This window comes from Sylvia atricapilla, chromosome Z (genome assembly GCF_009819655.1).
Source record: "Sylvia atricapilla isolate bSylAtr1 chromosome Z, bSylAtr1.pri, whole genome shotgun sequence".
NCBI classification, from domain to species: Eukaryota; Metazoa; Chordata; class Aves; order Passeriformes; family Sylviidae; genus Sylvia; species Sylvia atricapilla.
The window spans coordinates 30,546,577-30,567,422 of NC_089174.1; the positions used below are offsets into that span (position 1 = coordinate 30,546,577).

At 35.3% G+C, this 20,846-nt stretch overlaps 1 protein-coding gene across 2 annotated transcripts in view; it reads right to left on the reverse strand.

The window, feature by feature from the left end:
* Nucleotides 1-786: 786 nt before the first annotated feature.
* ALDH1A1 (aldehyde dehydrogenase 1 family member A1) overlaps nt 787-20,846 on the reverse strand; it is a 30,673-nt gene continuing 10,613 nt past the window's right edge. For both annotated transcript variants that reach the window (XM_066340056.1, XM_066340057.1), the window contains 11 exons: nt 20,172-20,312; nt 17,198-17,327; nt 16,068-16,129; nt 14,329-14,457; nt 11,746-11,859; nt 10,040-10,142; nt 9,297-9,481; nt 7,017-7,181; nt 5,054-5,211; nt 3,489-3,563; nt 787-1,349 (listed from right to left, as the gene is read on the reverse strand). In XM_066340056.1, the coding sequence (XP_066196153.1) occupies nt 1,277-1,349; nt 3,489-3,563; nt 5,054-5,211; nt 7,017-7,181; nt 9,297-9,481; nt 10,040-10,142; nt 11,746-11,859; nt 14,329-14,457; nt 16,068-16,129; nt 17,198-17,327; nt 20,172-20,312 (1,335 nt within the window). In that variant the 3' untranslated portion in view covers nt 787-1,276. The remainder of the gene's footprint in view (nt 1,350-3,488; nt 3,564-5,053; nt 5,212-7,016; nt 7,182-9,296; nt 9,482-10,039; nt 10,143-11,745; nt 11,860-14,328; nt 14,458-16,067; nt 16,130-17,197; nt 17,328-20,171; nt 20,313-20,846) is intronic.

Consider the following 20,846-nt stretch of genomic DNA (forward strand, 5'->3'; position numbering starts at 1 on the left):
CTTATTGATGGGGATGGCTTGTACTGTGTACAAGGCTGCTGTCTAACAAGAGTTTGCAAGACAATTGTTGTCTAACAAGTTTGTAATTGTTTGAGAATTGTTTGTAAAGCTGAGGTTGTCTAACAACATTTGGCTTGTGGCTCTGGATTCAGTCCTGAGAAAACATGAGCCTGTCAGCGGCAGGCTGTTCTCTGGCTGTCTGCAGCCACTGTCCCAGGGTTCATCTGGTGGCTGCTGCTGCTGAGAGCCCATCTGAGGGTGCTGGCAGCTGAGCTGCTAGAGAACTGTGAAATGCCAGAGCTGAGCTTAGGATCAGCTAGGGGCATAGCTGTCTAAAGAGGGGCTTTATGAGAGTAAGCAGCTATAAGGAAAAGATGAGGAAAAAGGATAAAAAGAAACAATGGATTAGAGGAGGAAAGAAGAGGAAAGAGAACAGGAAATCTACATGAAATTATGTGAACACCGAAAAATGTAGCAGGTATCAATCACAAAGGAGATTGCCTTCCCTCCTCTCCTCTTCTTTCATGTTGCTGTTTCTTGCTCATGTGTCTGTTAAGATTTGTTATGCTCTTACCACTGCAAAGCCAAGCACTGGCTCTTTGCAAATTGTCTATTTTCTGTGTGTTCACATTTTTTTCCAGGTATAATTCTGGCAAAATATTGGAGTCTTTAGCTTCCATATACCAGATGTAATTTATTTGTGATGAACTGAACATGCCACTGGTGCTTCTGTTGTACATATTGCCTAGTAGTAAACTTGTGTAGTAGGAAAGAAGGGAGAAGTACTAGGTTTTGTAGGTGAATTTTAATATTTTTAACATTTTACAGATTACATTCATGTAGCATGATGAACAACTTTAATAGTCCAAGCAATATATCTAGAGAAACACAGAAACATCTGCTAACTACTCTTAAGTGCTTTGTTAAGGCTGCAAAGAAAATGCAAGAACTTGCCATCTAACACAAGAGCACATAAATTCAAACTGTACTTGTAGAATATACTGAAAAAGGAAAATTTTCATAACACTATGGAGAATTACAACTGCAAACAAGAATAATTTTTTCTGAATATAAATTTTAAAATGAGTTAGCTGTGAACCAGACATTAAAGATGTCATAATTAATCACATTAATTTTTTCTATATTATTCCTTATAGGTACCTCATACAGTCAGAAAGCACAAAAGGTAATGAAACACTCGGACAACAAAACACCTTAGAATTAATAGGTTTCTCAGATTCATTTGAAGATGTTAATTTCTGCAACTCAAACAGCATTACGAGTTCTTTTGAGGGATTTTGATTGTGACAGTCTTAACTTCTGTGTACTCATGAAGTCCATATTCTCCCCTAGATAAAAGAGAACCAAGAGCAACATTTATGCTAATGCTTTTTATATGAGTTTTGTTCTGGATGAGATTTTCAGTGGTAGTGTGCAATTGGCTGTATGTATAACAAGTACACTGGACATATTTGGAAGACAGCTGTGCAGCTAGATTGCTCTTGGAAACCTTTTGGAAAGCTACAGCAATGGTCTCTTGAGGAAAATGGGAGAGAGTAGTTTTATTTCTGTGAGTGGTATTTAATTTAGAGCATTTCTGAACTGGATTTCTGTACAGCAGATCAGGAACACATTAGATCTTCAAAAGTATGTTCAGCAAGTTATTTGTAAAGCTCTTCTTCTGATGTCAAGAGCTTTCTCCAGAGTCAAAGAATAGGAACTTCATCTCCAGTAAATGGGGGGAAAAAATTATTCCATTGTGAAAACTCACAGACAGTGAAAAAGAGTTAAAATCTTTGACATATTACAAGCATGTTTCACCTTTATGTTTTCAGTGATGACATGAAGCTTGTTTGTGTTCCTAAATATATGACATCTGATGTAGTCAAACTATTTAGACATAATTGCTTGCTCTATGGAGTATAATGTTGTGTAGTTCTCGGTGCTGTCTTATTAGATAGATATATAAGCAGAATAGAAATCAGTTCTCAGGACACTTGTGCTGGGTGAAAATGTTTACTGATTCCCTTCATTTTTAGAGGGGAATTTTATTAGTATATGTCATTCAGTACTTTAATTAGTAATGGTGTTATCACTCCAAGAATTTTTCAGAGAATTTTTTTCTGGAGATCAAGGAAGTCAGTGGCTTAACAACCACATCCTAAATTTTTTCAGTGTAGGTTTTGCACACATATTTCTACTTCTCATAAAAATTGTCACATATTTACAAATTTTCTCATGACAGACATCTATCTGGTGATGATTCTTTCCTTGACCTTTAGTGAGAATATTGTATTGGTCTGCTTTGAACCCAAAACCTTTGTTAGCATGAAAGATTATTTCCTTCAAAATGTATTATTTCCTTCAAATGTTATAAAGACCATTTTTGATAGTCTTTTATTTCCAGCAAATAAATAAAAAAATATTTCCAAAAAAAGCTTTTATTCAGAATTGATTATGGCACCCAACAAAGGCAAAGCTGTCTTTGATAAAATGACGTAAATTGTTGAAGGGTTTCAATTTCCAGTTTTCTAAAGCTCTCAACAGTGGCTTGACTGTTTCCTTTGAAGTCAGTGGGAGCTTTGCCATCAGAAGCAGATTGTGTGCAGTGAGGAGCAAGTATGAAAACACTTGTCTTTATCTCCAAAGAGACTACATAAGAAGAAGCTCTGAAGTGTCTCACCTATACATATATTTTTTAATCACTTCCATGGTTCATTGGAAGTGTTATGTGTTTATCTTAATAAAAACAATGAAGGCTTACATGTACTGGATTTTAGTAATTGCTTTAAAAATATTTTGTTCTCATATGTATGTCATTTTTACAAAAAAAAAAAAAAGAATACAAGTAAGACAAGTATGATTAAAATTGAAACTGGATTAAAACTTAGAAGTTTGAAAAATTTTGATTAATTTACAGTATTTATATGCCACTCTGTTTCTGTTCTGGGAAAAACAAAGTGTCCAAAGACTGCAGAGAATCATTTTCATCATAACTTTTGACCTGGCCAGCACTTGTTGTAAAATATTAGTCTCTCAAATTTTAAGTGAAAAATTTTGCTTAAATCAAGGATTTTGGATAGTCTTGTGTTTTTAAAACCTAGCGTTCAAAGGGGATTTCACAAACTACCCACAGATTTACCTTCATGAAAATAACAGTTTCTCTATAGATGCAAAAACTGTAACCCACAAACACAATGGTCATTTTTGCTTACCAGTATACTGCGACCACAGTAGACTGCAAATGGATCATATTGAAAAAGTGTGCATCTAAGATTTTTTCGTATTTATTTTGTAGAGGAATTGCTGATTGATGCTGCCTCTGACAGTGTGATGGCCCTAAGCACTCTAGAGACTAAATTGACAAAATCTCAAAATGGACATCTTAGTTATATATATATTTTAAGTTGGGGTTTGGAATTTCATTTTGAATTTCCTGTGAATCTACACTTTCCTGTGAATCTACAGTTTTAAAAGTATTTACTTACATTTCTCGTCCATTTCCCGACATCTTAAAACCTCCAAAGGGACACTGAGGAGAAAATGCACTATAGCAATTAACCCTAGAAGAATAGGAAAATTAGTTTTGACAGTGTGACACAACTTTTTTTCACTTCTGAAAAATCAGTGCTTTTCTGTCACCTCTACGGTAATAGTCACAAACAATACCTAAGTTTGCAAAAATATATATAGTTTGAGGTTCAGGTAAATGAAGCACCAAAACCAACTACAGTTATTATCAGAGTATTAAAACACAACAAGAGTCTTCCAGCAGAGAGACAGTCATATCTTTCTGTGATCATTGCAATGAAATTCCTAATTTGTACATAAGCTTTCTCACATTTGATTATCCACAGATAATTCTTCTTCATATAGCTACCCTTCTAGTAGAGAAATTCAGGATATCTTCACTATATATTCAGGAAGTTTTGTTTGGTTCTACTCAGTTAAACTTAATTCTGTATTGTTGTTGAGAGCAAAGACACAATAATAAGTAAGAAAGGAATTCCACACACAAATTTTTAGGTATGAAGAATTTTGGCAGAATGCACATCCTATTCCTAGCCGAGAAGCACTTTTTGTCTTACAACCTTGTCAAATCAAATATTCTCTGTTTTCATATCTTATACTCTATCCTCCTGCTAGTGTACAGGTTTCAAACAAAAGAGATTCTCTTCACAGTTAAGGATTCCTCGACCACCAATCATGTAAGAGGAAATCCCAACTATTCCACTTCTATTCTAAACTTTCTTCCATATAACGAATACCAGCTCTGAAGTCAAGATTGTTAACTTATTTTTGGAAATCACATGTTCTTAGACCACAGGACCTGGGCAGGAATTTGTGCTGGTTGCAAGCACTTTCAGATAAAATATAAATTGGACACAGGTTTTGCATTCAAGTAAAATTGGTTGTTCATCTTCTGATGTATTGCAGTAACTGTAGGGAAATGCAGGTCTTTGTCAGAAATTGTCACTGGACCCTGCTATGCCTCCTGCTAAGCTTCCACTTTTTCATTTTTTAGCTTTTTCTTTTCCATTTCCATATAGGTTGCCTCTTCTTTTCCATTGCTGGAAATAATTGGCCTTTTAGTAGTTCTCCCAGGTTGTTTGTTCAATTACATTTTATCACTTTCCCTTTACAGATGGGTGTTCTGTTCAGGCTAATGGCCACTAAACTTCAGATAATTAATTTCTTTCACAATACCAAGACTGATCTCATAAATTATCTATTGGGATATCCCCAGATCCTGAAGTAAAGGGCACTCTCACAGCATTTCCTTTTGATTCTTTTTCCTTTTAGAAGTAAATTTCCTTTCTTTGACTAGGTTTATGGGAAAATTGTATGAAGACTAACTAAAAGTAATTATTTAGTAACATTAATTAGGAAACATGTGGGAAAGATAAACAGAAGAGACATTGATCCACTTCTATAAAGATGACAAGGAATAAATATTAAAAAAGGCCACCCAAAATACTGTGAATATCTTATAATTCACATATCCATTGACATCTGCAGATCTAGAGCAAGGATTTAAAAAGACATTACTTACCATACTGTTCCAGCCTGAAGGGCAGCTGCAAATGTCAGTGCTTTATCAATGTCTTTGGTAAAAACAGCTGCTGCTAAGCCATAGGTGGTATTATTTGCCCTTTTGATAACTTCATCTATGGTTTTAAACTTCATGATTTGTTGAACAGGTCCAAATATCTGTATCAAACACAAGTAAACATATGAAATGAAATTACTTCATATTATTATTTGAAGTAATTTATGTATTTTAATTTTACTTCTGTCAGATGGTCTTATTCATGAATTAATTCAGTCAAGAATGACTAAAAAATATTATAAATTTGCGTAAAGATTCTTGCAATATGAAGGAAGTCAAGTTTACATATAGTAAATTGTTCATAAAACAATAAATGAACAATGAAAAAAAAAGTGATTAGAAGGCACCCATTATAAAGGTAGTTAACATGGTACCACAATGTGCTACCTATCTACATGGATTACCAACAAGCCAGTTGGTTTGGTTAATCATGTTTTCTGGACAAGCTCCATTTTCAAAGTCAAGCAAGACATGAATTTTTCCTTCACCTAAATTTATTATTAGTCTTTTATCCCTGCAGGTAGCTGCACAACTGAGACTGCATTCCAAGTGAAATAACTAATTCTCCTCTCCGTATGGGTGTCAGGTAAGAGATTAATCCCTCAGGTTCAGCTTTCCTGCTACCACTGTTCAGAGCTCTCAGCCAGAGGTGCCCATGCCTATCACGGAACTCCAAGACTGTGTAGGTTGGGGGGGCACTACGACATCTAACAAATTCTATTTCAATAGACGGTCAGCGTTCTTCTTGAATGAGTTTTTAGTGCTAGTTTCTAGCTAGAGTTGTAAGGATTAATTTCCATAGACCAGAAAACCACTGAACATTCCTCTAGTGTTCAAGTTGTGAGTTTCAAAACTCAGACATTCTTTAAACTGTCATGTTTATCTCTAGCTTCTTTGTTCGTCACACTTAAAATAATGTGAGGAGCAGTACAAGGACTGCTGACCAAATGGTAACAGAATCAAAAAAATCATAACATTGAGTTATTTCCTACTTGACTCATAGTATGGTAGAAGCAATCCAAATTCTCATACAGCTCTATCATGCTTTACTACCTCCTCCCTGTCACAATTAATTCTAAGTGCTCTTGTGTTCATTTTTACTCATGCTGTTGACTCTTGCTGGATGTAGTAAGTATGTTTAGCAGACTGCACCAGCTTTCTAGTATGAAATAGTATAATGGACACCAATTGCAGGCCAATTACAGCAGTTATTAGTTAAGATAAATGTAAAAAAACCACAATGAAGAGGTCATGATTTGACTTTGAGTCTTTATGTAGGGAACTAGCTCAGCACTCCCAAATGTCTCTATTTCCTTCTAGACAATAACTGGTGCCCTAACATTGTCATCTTAATTGGGACAGCAGCAGATTCTTCAATAATGTGTAGACACATCTGCAAATGGATCTAAGTTAAATAACCCCACAGAGAAAAAATTAAATGCAACCAACAAAATGCCTCTAGAAGCACAGTCCAACCAGTTTCTCATATTGCAAAATATGAGGTGCCTAGTGCATACAAACTCCAAGTTACGTGGCTCCTTAGAAAGTGTAAAACATTCACAAATTTTGCCTCTAAGATTTGCATCTCTGTTACAGGTCACTGTGATGTTGATATGTGAGACATGGACAGTATGGAGCAATGCAAACCATTCAAACCTCAGCATTTATCTACTGCAGGAGCCTTTGTTGGCAGGGCAGCCTCATATTCCTCTCCCTCCTTGAACCATCTGGTGAAATGTGCACCAGAAAATAACAAAAGCACTTTAAACACCACCAAGACATAATAGCAGGTTTAATGAGAAAATTTAATATAGTAACTTGACCTTCTAATTGGGTATTTTGTACAGAAATTTAAACAGATTTAAACTCTTCAAGTGAGAGAATATATTGCAGAATATTTTTTTACCTCTTCTTTGGCGATGCGCATATCATCAGTAACATTAGAAAAAACCGTGGGCTGGATGAAGTAACCCTTGTCTCCCCAGGGACCTCCTCCACATTCCAGCTTGGCTCCTTCTTTTTTCCCACTCTCAATTAGCTCCAGAATTTTTTTAAACTGCTCCTTATCAATCTAAAAGAAAAGATATTTCAGGAATGAAAACAACATACACTGATAACAGTTGGTCTTCTAGCTTATTAACCAAAAGCTGTGTCCCTGTGAGCTGGAAAAAAATATGGCTTTGTCTCTGTGGCAATAGATCACACTGAATACACCTGGTATAGGATATTAATTTTTGTTTCTAGAAAGAATTACTTAAAGCATAACAAAAAATCTGAAGTACAAAAAGAGATATTTAATATAATTACCATAAAAAAATGCAGCTACACTCCATGATCACAATTTTCCATTAAATAGGATCATTCCAGTTCTAAAAGGAGTAACTTTTTAAATCTGTAAAATCATTAAGCTTTGGCTAAAGGTTACTAAGAAGAAAAACAAAATAAGTCAAAAAGGCAAATTATGAGACTGGAGGAGTGTGGGAGTGGGCGGAGCCCCGGCTGCTTTGCCCTGGAGGGAGCTAAGCTGAGGAGTTAACAAAGAATTTTGCAACTTCACCCAAAGCCCCTAAGACAAAGACAAACCTCTTAGTTACGGCGAGCTGTCCGGAGACCCACAAGCCCCCTCGGGATTTTATGTAGATCTGTTACAAATGATTGGTTCTGTACCCTTTTTCTCCCACCCTGGTGTCCCATAAAAACCCCTGGGTTTCCTCTGGTCGGGAGAGGTTCCTCGTCCCTGGAGCCTTTCACTGGTACCCTCTCAATAAAATACCACCTGCGGAAATTCCACACGAGACCTCTCTCTCTCTCACTACAGCCGGCTAAAAGAGGGGCTAACTCACAAGGGCATGAGCTAAGAGCACTGAGCTGAAATCACTGAAAGCTGAAATCACTGAGCTGAAAAATCACTGCTCTGCCCGATGCTGAGAAGCCCCTCTACCCAGCTGAGGAGCGCCCTGACCCCCCAAGGAGCTGTTTCTAGCGAGACATCCTTTGGGGTGGCTGTGGCTCTCTGGGTCCCAAGCAGTGGACCCCATCCACCAGCTGGAATAGAGGAGAAAAAAGTCTTTATGCTCATTCAAATATTTTCATGACTACTTTTTTCACATATTTAGCTTCCTAACATTTTTAGTAGGAGTGCATTTACATTTCACATTTAAATTGTAGCATGAAATTCAAACTCAGTAAAGCAACAATAATATGAGAGAGGATTTCTGTTAATTTTATACTAGCTATACACCAGAAAAATGGAGTTTAATTTTTTGAAACTTCGTGTCCTTTGATTTTAAATTTATTCAGCTGAATTTATTATCTTGTATCAAAACATATTCCAGGATATAAAAACAATATTTTTAAATTTCCAAAATCTTGTGTGGCTTTTTTTTCTTTTAATATACTGGGTGTGTTTTACTACTCAAAACTACTGTGATAATCAATAAAGAATATGTTATTCTATTAAAGGCATAGGAGAGGTTTTGTCTCCTACTTTTTCTTTGTGTCCACTACAGCATTTTTATTCTATTCTTTTATTCCATATCCTGTAGTATAAGCTGATGTGGGAATAAGACTAGATGAGAACTATTGTAACAATGCTCTCAAGTGATCTAATGAGTTCACAGCATTGCGATACCAATACTTTTTAATGCTCCATTTTAATATTCATTTGATGGGAAAGCTGTTGGTACAGTCTTTTAACAAAAGGAGAAAAAATCTCTTGCATTTTAATTGTGTAATATTCTAAAACTGAGAGCAGCATAATAAAAGTCTAGTGCCTTGAAAAAGGGGAGAATATATTAAAACATTTCTTCAAGCTAGTCACTTACAGTGGCTTTATCTGAATAAAAAGTTAGCAAGCTCTAACATGACATGGGTGATTGTACTTTCACTTTTACAGATCTTGCATTGGAGCTTTCTCAAAGCATTTCAATTTTCATAATTGTTCCCCTTCAATAATAAAAAGAACTAGAATAGAGAAAGAGACCTTAGGCCTATGATATCGGCACAAACAACAAGCACTCTGATCTCTTCCTCTTTGTACTCCAGACTATCCTCTACAAAACTGTACTTAGCCTTGGACCTACAGCAACAGTAGGTTTAGAAAGGCATTAAATTGTGATGTCATGAATTAGACATAAACTCTGAATGCATGTCCAGAATTATGCTGGAAATATGTAATATTACTCACTTGAGGGCCTTGCTGTACGCCAGGCTTCAAAGGATCCCCAAGAGTATACTTCTTTGCTCTTTCAATGCTCCGGCGAACAAACTCATCATAAATAGGTTCTTCCACAAAAATCCTGGATCCTGCTATGCAACATTGCCCCTGGTGATAGAACAGACCAATATGGGCAAATTCCACAGCAGCGTCCACTGCAAAGAAATGCAGAGTTTGTCAGATCATAAACCTGAATTGTCACATCATAAAATCTTTATGAACATTTGTCACCCATTTAATTTTCCTTTCTAGCACTTTTTATTTTTATGGCCCTTTAAAACACAGATATATAACCATTTACTTATGTCCAAGTGACCCTTCTCAAGAGCATCATGATACATCTAGCTGAACACACATTCAGATATTCTATGGGAAATGTAGATTTAACATTATTTTCCCTGTCAAGAGTACCAAGAAGAGTATTCAGACAGAAAGTTAATAAACCTGTTTAAGATCCTTCTCTCTGCTTTTCATTCTGCATTCATGTTTCATTAGGATGATCATTAATTACATTAAGAGTGAACAGGCTGTCAGAGGTCCATGTCTATTCGGGAGCCATCGATTTTGGTGGCAACCTAACTTAAAATTATGGCATGATCAGAACATATTAAAATTACTTTTTTGAAAATGTTCAAATAATTTACTGACAAAGAAAGGAAAAAGTGCATTGGATTTGCAATAGTGGTAGTTCATATAATAAAATTGCTACTAACAGTCTGCGTCTGCGAATATAATGTTAGGACTTTTTCCACCAAGTTCCAAGGTAACTCTCTTCAGATTGCTCTTCCCTGCTGCTTCTTTAATCAGCTTGCCAACCTAAAAGGTAGGGAGAGGACAGCCTCATGTCAAAAAAGTTTGTAATTACCTCTATAATACTTTTCTAATTTACTCAAAAGAGAAAATCAGTTGAGAGACTTCTACTTTCCCAGTAATAAAATGAAAAAGTAACTTAAAATAAAATAACTGAAAAGAGTCAGGGTGCCGGGGACCCTATGAACTGGAAATATTTGCTAGAAGAGTTTCCACCTGTAATGTTAACTGCGAAAGATACATGGTGCTTTTTTGGTTACCATCACTCTCCTTACATGTACCTTTAATCTAAAGCAGGCACAGGTTACTGTTCTACCAATTACTCCCATTAGGTTAAAATTCCTTTGTTTTATGCATGAGAAGGCTCTTTAATGCACAAAGTTTATAAGATAATCTACACTGGCTGTATGGACACTCTTCCTTGTTTCAATTTCTCTCAGATGACTGAAAAGGAGGAAATAGACACTACAAGCTAGAACCCTACTCTGTTTTTTTCTATTGATGACATGATTAAAAGAACTACTTGCTATGAATTGCCTGGCAAAGCTGCGAAGTAAGATTCTGCCTGTAGTTCTCATGGCTTTGGTCTCTAACTGGCTGTGTGTATCAACCATCAGGCAAACTTTTTCCCTCTGCCAGCCTTCCTGCCATCATTTCTCACTGCTAAATTACACTGCTAGACTAAAACAGTCATCAGGCCCTAGAATACCAAGCTCATCTGCCTTTGGAGGGTCACTGAGAACTGGGAACTCTAGTTGTCACTGTCTATTGGGAACATCTGTGGGATATTTCCCAGATGTCAGGGTTTTGGGTTGTTTTCATTTCCCATTACTGTAGAGCTGAAGGTTTCTGAGAGTAAACATCGCTCTTGCACTCAGTGTATACTGATCCCTGACATGAGGCAATGATATTTATCTTTGGAGTCTACATCCAAGAAGTTAAGAGACCAGATGGCAGCTTTTTCATTTAGCATGCATAAAGACAGACAATATAATGAGCTGTGTCAAGGGTATAGCTAATCCTTAATCCTATATATAGCCTGCAATGAGAAATCTTCAATTATAGCACTCACAGTTCTTCAGAGTGAAGGCTAGGGAAAATTAACAGTGACCTTCCTTTTAAACAGATACATATCCAAACATTCTTCTAAGACCACCCAGATGGTACTAAATATCACTGAAATACCAAAAATCTGTCACCGCACCTAAACGTGTGCAGACTGAAGAATGAGATTTCCTAGGTACATTCCTGTCATCCTGTTGTTAATATACTTAAAGATAACAGAACTTTTAAAAAAAAGATGTAAACAATGTTAAGAAAAATATTTGGTTACAAAGACTAAAATTTAAAATACCCTTGGTATACTAGAACCTATTGTATCTCATGGAATGCTTTTGTTTGAAGGGCTTTCCAGCAATACAAACATTGTTTAAATATGTTTAAAGCTAATAATAACCAACAAATCATTAAATAGACTTTGTTTAGCAAACCAGCAGCCATAAGAAAGACGAGAGTGAAAATAATTACACAGAATAAGTTAGACCTTAAATCATGGCTGAGAATAAGAGGGGCACATTTCCTGCTTATGTTTTCTTGCATTCATTAGTACCTCTGTAGAGCCTGTGAAAGCTACTTTATCTATATCCATGTGGTGAGAAATTGCTGCTCCAGCAGTGGGTCCAAAGCCTGGCACGATATTCACTACTCCAGGTGGAAATCCTGCCTGAATTGGAAGAAAGAATCCGGTAAATTTGGGGAAGGATAATAGCTAGAAGAACATGTGTCACATGGTCCTACCTCCCTTTTCAGTCCTTCTCTTAGCCATATATTTATTTTCAGCCCTCAAACCCCCCAAAATTTCATTCTCACGTGATTTTAACCCTCTTTCTTTCACCTGTCTTTTAGGTTACTGAACTCCCTATTTTTTTTTTCCAAAAAACATATTACTTTAGTTCTTTGTTATTGCCATTTCCAAAAAAAATATATATTTTTTAAATTTTTTCACTCAAATGTATAAAGAAATATTTGTTATTTTCATATCTACTTCATTAAAGCTGTTTGAATCAACGTATGTGCTTGCTGGCTTTTGCACTTTAATATCCATTCTAGATGGAATTTAATGATTGACGACTGAAATTCTGTTAAGAAAAATGATGGAACTCTGAATATAGGTTGAAAGTACAGTGGGCAACATGAGAGTTTACAGCAAAAAAGAGGCAGATCAGCTCATGAAAAAGCAGGCTGAGATATGCACAATTTTTATATCTTGAAGATTTTTTATGCAAATAAGCCTTCTCTATGGTTTAAAACAAATTCATTGTCTCTCAAAAATCCTGTATTAGATATGTTTCATTCACAGCCAAATAAGTTATTTTCTTCAAGCAACTCATCAGGCAAACTCCAAGGATGTGCAAGGAGTAGATGGAATTTTTGTTCATTTATGAAGTACAATCTCAATGACATTTGAGGAGCAAATATAGAATTAAAATACCAAATAGATTAATATCCTGCATTATCACTTCCATAAACATCTTTATAGCACCAAACAGAACTTTGGAATTAATGCAGAAGCTCCATATTTTTGGGAAAATGGTGTATTTCTGGTGGTGAATTGGAGCTCCTAAAACTCATGGCTTGTATGTTGGATACGAGGTCGTTACTTTTGTTCAAGCAACTTCTATTCCATATAGTTTCATGCTCAGATACAGTCTGTCAATGCTTCCTAAGCTAATTTAATTTTCCAGATAAATATTTACCCTGGAATTGATGAGACAGTGAGGTTCTTTCTGTTTGCTTAGGATTGTGTTTTGAATTAATTTATGTAGAGAAGTTTCACTGTGAGTGTTTAATTTTCATGTGTGTTTTAGGAGCTCTTCTCTATGTATTAGTAGGGGAGCTTTATGAGTACTATTAAGCAAAATAGTGAAGGTTACCAGAAGTGACTACATATATATATATGTGTGTGTGTATATATATGTATATATATATAAAGTGGACATTTGGGAACTAGAAAGTTAAATTACACTTTCAGATATTTTTAGAAGTCTAAAGTAGCTACTGAAGTGATCACTGGCAGGGATTTGGGCTTCAATTTTTTTTTTTTTTTTTGTATTGTGGATATTTATCACATTCTCACTTCTGAGCTTTCCTTTCAAGGAATCAGAATATCAGAATATATATTTCATTAAATCATAAGAGAATTGAGTTACTTTCCCTGTGAAGTTACTTTTTTTTAGAGAAATACACTTTCACATACTTATTGTTAAAAATTAATAGAGAAGGTTTCTCTGATGTTTTTAAAGCTATTCCTCCTCCCCTGTATTATCGAACAGGATTTACTATGTGATGCAATAACAGCAGAACTTGGCTCCATTCTGATAATCATTTAATTTCTGTGTAATATTAACACACAGCTAGTCAGTGTGCTCTGCTGAATCACTGTTTTAAAGCAAAATTATAAAATGTGCCATGTCATTTCCATTAAAAACTCTGCAAGGTTACTGAACTGGTGACTATTGACATCTGTGCCAACCTTTGAAACATCTTAGATTGTATTTGTTGATTTTATTGGGAAGAAAGCTTAACTGTTTTGCTGTTCTCTTTGGGTGTTTGTTGGACTGGGCACAATGGTTAGCTTTGGAGACACTAACTTTCTGAAGAAACTAGCACACCTCTTGTGCAGGAGCACAAAGTGTCTTCTCACAGTTTCTGCCTGAGGAGAATTCACAGGTTTCGCAGCTGCCACTAGCTTGATTTTACGGCTTCCTGTTAATAATAAACTTAGGTGGATGAAAACCTTGTTCGGTTAAAAAAAAAAAAAAGCTGTACAAACAGGTTATTTTCTGTGATAACTATGTTAATATAGTCATTGCCACCCTCTTCCAAGTACTCTGCACTTGACTCCTTGTTTGTTTCTGACTTTGAAAAGTACCATGCTTTTGTAATACAAATATATTTGCCAATGAAAGAGTTTACTAAATTGCGGTTGTGAGATTTTTTTGTGTGTGTACCAGGTTGAAAGATATGCATGCTTTTGCCCTGGTTTGGTTTCACTGGTTTACAGCAAGGTAAGTTCCACAGTGCAAGGCTAGGCATGCAATGAGTCTGTCTAGTATTACCTATGTGGCATTTCAGCTGCAGTATACTCTTACATTTCTGAGAGGGGCAAATAACTCTGTTGTTAGTGACTTACCTCTTTAATTAAGGACCCCATGTAAAGGGCACTGAGTGGAGTTTGTTCTGCTGGTTTGACAACCACTGTATTTCCACAAGAAAGGGCTGGGGCAATCTTCCAGATGAACATAACCAATGGGAAGTTCCACTGAAAGACAGACGAGAAAGTATATCCTATTTCTAATACATCTCCAAAATACCTTGGCTTTTGCTATTACAATAGTGCAAATTTTCAACTGGATGGTTGAACTTTTTGTTGAACTCCTTTCAGAATGAAGATGTTTTGAAAAAGAATTGGCAAGCCATATAAAACAAAGCTCAGCTCAATAGTCACCTTTTAGAAATGGAGAAAAGGGCAGTTAAGACTTACCTATTATGTCAGAAAAGAGGAATATACATGCAACACTTCTTTTTTTATCTCCTTGTCTCCTTTCAGACTCACCCCTTCTCCAAAAATAATGGGAGCATAAATAACATAAAGTGAGGGATTACAGGGTTGTCTGCTTTATTCATTGTTAAAGTAGAACTGCATAAGTGAAAGGAAGTGGAAATGGTGAGCTATCAAAAGTGGTTTGCAACATACACATAGTCCTCACAATTTTGGTTTATATACAGACCTTCAGTTTATTGTTTTGTATTTCAAAATGAAGATCTACTCAGAAATACTTAACATTTTATAAGGGAAGTCAGTGTTTGAACTAACTGGAACTTATATTTTCAGTAGATAATTATATTTTAAATGGCAACATCTAGTGTTTCTAGCTCTTTAGGATGGCTTGACTGAGTGTTTTTGAAATATCTTGTGTCTGACCTAAAAGAGGATCGAAAACAGTAGTTCACCAAGCTCTCCTACAGACTAGATGCAAATATATTCAAGCTATGTTCTCCAAATCAGAATGGTGGTCCAAAGATATAACAAATTTTCAAGATCAACTTAAAGACATCAGGAACAAGAGCAGGACCCACATGTTTTAGCAGACTTTATAGACAAAATGATTTTTTCAGAATCTGATGAAGATCAGGTGAGGCTGCTCATAACTACCACGTGTGAGGGAGTAGGTGGATTAGGAGAGAGTAGTGCATACAATTATTTTCACAGACACTCATCAAAATATATATATATATATATATATATATACTTCACAAATAAGTTCACAACTTGAGCTCCTCAAGAGTTTAGAATTATCAGATTCAGGTAGGCCTCTTGAAGCTATAGTTAAAAAGACCAAGTTCAAATGTGGGAATTTAGATACACCAAACGGGAGCTTTTTTGGACACATTCTTTGTGTTGAAACTTGTACCACCCTCATGGTGAATGAACCTTAGCCGTAAACAAAGATCCAGCTGTCTGAATGCTGTATGGAGCAGAACAGATATTTTAGGTCCTAAAGTGCTTATTGTTTATAGGCTTATAGGCTTAAATATCATAGATTGTAAATATTACACTCTTCTATATGTTTGTTTCTAATTAATTCAGTTTCAGCAAAACAATTCCATTTTTCAAATTATTTCATAAGTCAAACTTTTGAGATTTATTTTCTCTCCATATACAGAGAAGAGAGGGACAAGGTTGGACCATAATGACTCATCACAAATTGATGAATCAGAATTACAGCACTCAGGATAGTCTCTATCTTTCAGGACCTGAAAACTTCTGATTAGTAGTGTTTCACAAATGCACTTGCATAGGCAAAATTTCAAAAGCATTTCCATTTGTAACAAGGAACATTTGTGTTTACATAAATGGTTCCTACTTACAGGAATAATTTGGCCACACACCCCAATAGGCTCATGTCTTGTAAATGTAAAAAAGTTTCCATCTATGGGAAAAAGAAATAAATTAGACATTCAGACAAAGCATTTGTGAGGAACAGTTAAATCAGAAAGATGATAAAGTAGGGTACCAAATGTAGCTGGATACAATTTTACCTATAAATGATATTTTCACAGTCTTAACTATGCAAAATCCATAAAATACATCTGGATTCAATGTCTACTTTCCTCATAGCTCCAAGGTTTGATTTTTCCAGTCTTTTTGCAGTGACAACCCTGCTTCTCAGTATGGTATGCACAGCACACCAATAAGCACTGCTCGTTTCTTTTTTCTTTTATCACCTTTTTTTTTTCTTTCAAAAACTTCTCTTTTAAATCCTAGGTACATATCAGACATTTTTTAATATTAGATCATAGCTTAAATGAAATCCATTAGATATAAAATTCTCTTTGATTCAAATAAATATGTGTTCCATTAAACCTAGTATAAAGATCTACATGAGACAAAAATGTTGGAAGTATTTATCACTGTAGTTTTCCCTAACTCCTTCTTTATTACCTTTTCCTTATGCCTTATTTATTACAATTCTTTTCTTTGTCTTTTTGAGAGAATGTAGCTAGAGAGACAATGTTTTCATAGAGCTGCTTAAGGGGAAAGAGAATGGAATGAAATTTTAGCAAATGCTGTTTCCTCATTCCTATCTCAGTACTTTTCCCAGTACGTTATTCAGTCATTGAAGTAAATATTACTGCTTTGTGCCAATCTTTGCTCAAATATGTAGACACCCAGATCTCCCTACTGTAGTCTTGTATAAACTATACATTGCTATGCAAAAGCAACCTACTTAATTTCTTAGATGTACATACAGGTTAAATTATTTTGTCCATAAACAATACTTGTTAGTAGTGCATAGAACAAGAAATAAATGTGAGGAATTACACTAAATGTTTAAACTGAGAATGATGACAAATCTTTATTAACCTATCTTTAAAACTTTCCAAAATATTTTCCATTTGAGATATTTTCTGTGTTACACAGCTTTTAGATTAAAGCCAGTTATTTACAGGTCGTGTTGGCCTCAGTTCTGTAGTTTTGTTATCTCGGAACTACTCACCCATTGGAACAGTACGCCCATGGATTTTATCAGCCCAGCCTGCACAGTAGCGTAAAGTTTTGATACAGGCACCCAAATCCATTAGATAGGCCGTGGAAAAGAGCTTCCCACCATCAATGGTTTCCATTGTCTAAGGACAACAGGAATTAAAAAGTTAATATCAAATACTGATAACGCTTCTTTAGCTTTGTAATGCTTTGTAATTTAGGTTTTGATGGTTCACTTTGAGGATTTTGGGTTCAGAACAAACATTTAGATTAGCTCCCCTCTGAAGAATACATTTCGAAAAGCTGAATTTGCAAGTGAGAAATTTTCATGATGGTTTATTTGTATTGAGTTATGCAGATAACATGATCCTGACCATTACATTTGTAATGGTAAGATTTACTCAAAAACACCTCTCCTATATGTTATTATCAGAGAGTTACAGAGTTCTGCTTTATGTTAAATATTCTGTGAGCACAAATAAAGAGATCAGGCAGGAGGCAGTGCAAATAACTGATGCAAATAAAATGAATGGATTTCATAAAATATCAGCAATACTCAAATCTTGTAACAAAACGCCCTAAATACACCTCGAGTGTTTGATGTGCAAAGGAAAGATCTGAGCCTTCTAGAACTCTTAAGTGAAAAAAATTCATTATGAAAAATAAATGCTTATGCAGAAGAGAGTCTCTAAATAAGGTTACTTTCCAGCCAAATCTAAGTAAAGTGGTTTGGATTAATTTCTATGCCCCTTACTATTGGGACATAAAGATCATGAGAAGTTCTTAAACAAAATCAACATATTTTTGACACTTCAAGACTATTTTTCTCAAGCTTTCTAAAACAGAGAGATTGAGGACCTTCAATTTTATGAACAATCCTGCTACAATATTCAGCAGGAAGAGCCCAAACTATAGTTTTAATATCTAAACTATAATTTCAAGATGTAATCAAAGTGGCATTCTTTAGCATTTCAGGTTGGATCAACAGACTGATTCTCCAAGAACAGTTTTTCATCAACACCTCCTCTGTGAAGTCCACATTTTTAATTAACTGGACACAATTCAGTCACTATAATTGGGAAGAGAACAGAACAGAGAAGACAGCAATCTTGATGGTTCCTAGCAACAAGAACTGATTAAATGAGATATGCCCCTGCCATATCAGGCAATATACATTTCTGTACTGTTTTTGTTCTGTTTTGACATGGGAGAAAATTCTTTCCTGGCCTGAAACTTGTGGAATCTCTAGCTTTCAACATCATAAGAGACTGAATCCTAAGCAACACAATTCTCAGTGGCTCTTTCAGTACCTTGCTTTGACTTACTCTTTCAACTGCCTATCGATAGGTCTGCTGAACCAATTTATTATAAATAAATAAAGCACTGAAATGAAATAATTTTCATCCTGGTCAAATGCATGAACACAGGAAAATGACTTTGCAATGAGCTTTGCATACCTATTTTGATCTCTAGTGTGCAGGAGTATGTGTTATTCATAGTACCAGTTTTACAGGTAGGATAAAATGTGAATGGAGAAAATCTCTCTTCATCTAAGCCTGGAAAGCACTTTATTCATACATACCTTTTCTTAAAAGTGAGATAGTTAATAAAGCGACTAAATTGTAGGAAATATAAATAAAGTCAGTAAAATAGATACTTGGAAGAGGCCTTAGAGAAAAGCAATTCTTTCATATTATGAAAATGGCAAATGTGAACAAAAACTAATTCAATGTTTCATATTTCCTGTGGAAACAAAGATTGTATCTTCATCATCTTTACATTTGTAATGCTTTAGACTGTACAATAAAGAAACTAATGCCAGCTCATCCAATTATTTAATAGACAATATACTGCTCTAATTAGAATATAGTTTCTTAAAATTTTATCTCTCAACTCAAATCTAGCATATTAAAGGACATAAGTTCCACCCATACAAGGTTTCTCCTGAGAAAGTGTACTACAGTCATAAGGACAGATAATGGACAACAGATGCTTTGAAGATTTTACATATCTGAGGGTTTAAATTTTATGAGCTTATCTATAGTATGTTTTGTGGCTAATGGCTAAATTCTTTAAACTGCAACTAGTTCAGTCTGAGTGATGATCCTGAATGTTGGATACTCTTCCTTCTCCAAATTTTTATGCTGCTTGCAGAAAACCAGGATTCATCTTCAACACTAGCAATCCCACCTAAATTTTAATTCCAGAATGTGCTTGAAATAGCAGAGGACTCACCTTAATAGTAGTATCATATGTGGAGTTTGAAACAAGGAGAAGAGGATAGTAGCCTTTATCAAATTGGTGGTGTAATTCTATTTTACATGTCATTTCTTGCCTTAGTGCACAATGGGTATGTGAGAGCATTACAATTTATGTGCCTTGTGTTAAATGTGGTAAAATAGCCCATACGCAGTGGTTTGTAAAGAGAGGACATAAATCCCCAACGCTCTTGTTATTGTTCTTTTAAAAATAATCCATTACTGCCTTTGGTTCTGGTTAAGCTTTATCATTCATACTTGTTGCAAGCTGGAGTTAATGAAAGACAAGTGATAAGAAAATACAGAGTAATGAAATTCAAAGTGTCTTCCAGTTCTGGCTTGTACCATCTATAAGCATGGAGCCAGGCTTTGAATTCAGGCTTTGATTCAGGCTTTGATTTGAGTTTAGGCCTTGATTCAGACTTTGCTTTAGACAAGCATTAACCATGTGATCAGTGTTAGTGTGCCCTTAAGGATCAATGATTCAAATTACTATGGTTGTAGGCAGTTAAGTTATCACTTTAAAGTTAATCAAATACTCAAATACTTTGTGGATAATAGGGTGCAGAGTGCAGAGCAGAGTGCAAGCCAGCTTAGCAATGTCCATTTGCTATGGAGAGTATTGAGACCACCTAGCTTTCCAAAGAGTAGGTGTGCTAGACTCGCTTGCATCTTACTTTAAAAATCAGGATTTTTTCCCTTGTCTTTTTGTTCAGATATCATACTCACAGCCAAAATCAGACGATCTCTTTCGACTAAGTCAGCTAGTTTATTCAAGAGCCTTCCTCGCTCCGAGGCATCCATGGTGCGCCAGGTTGAGCCGAGCTCAAAAGCCTTTCTGGCTGCTTTCACTGCCTTGTCTACGTCCGCCTGTGGGCAAAACGAAAACACTGACATCATCAACAATAAGCCTTTCTTGCTGTTGAATGTGCAAAGTTAACATAAGCTTAACATAAAGTTTAAATAAGAGAAGCAACCCCAATCTAATCAAAATTAGTATTATTAATGTTAAATACGTGGGTTATTTTCTTTCAAACACTTCTGTTGCTATTTCAGTAAGGTAAAATTCTATGAGAAACAGAGGGGTTGTCAAAGTTTCCAAAATAAAAACATATAATAAAATGCTATTTTTAAAATTTAGATTTTTAAGCCCTTTCTATGCACCAAGCTCTTACATTGATGATAATCTCTTTTATTTACAAAGAGATTCCTAAGTCAATAAGGTAAATGCTTAATTACTCATCATCTGAAACTATCTTATAGTGCAATGAAGACCAGATTAGAAAAGCCCATTCTTTAGGATGTCCCATAAAATGAATGTAAATATATTATTAAGGAAGACAAATCAATACATTTATTTTTGAAATATTTAATAAATATTTAATAAATATTTATGCATAAAAT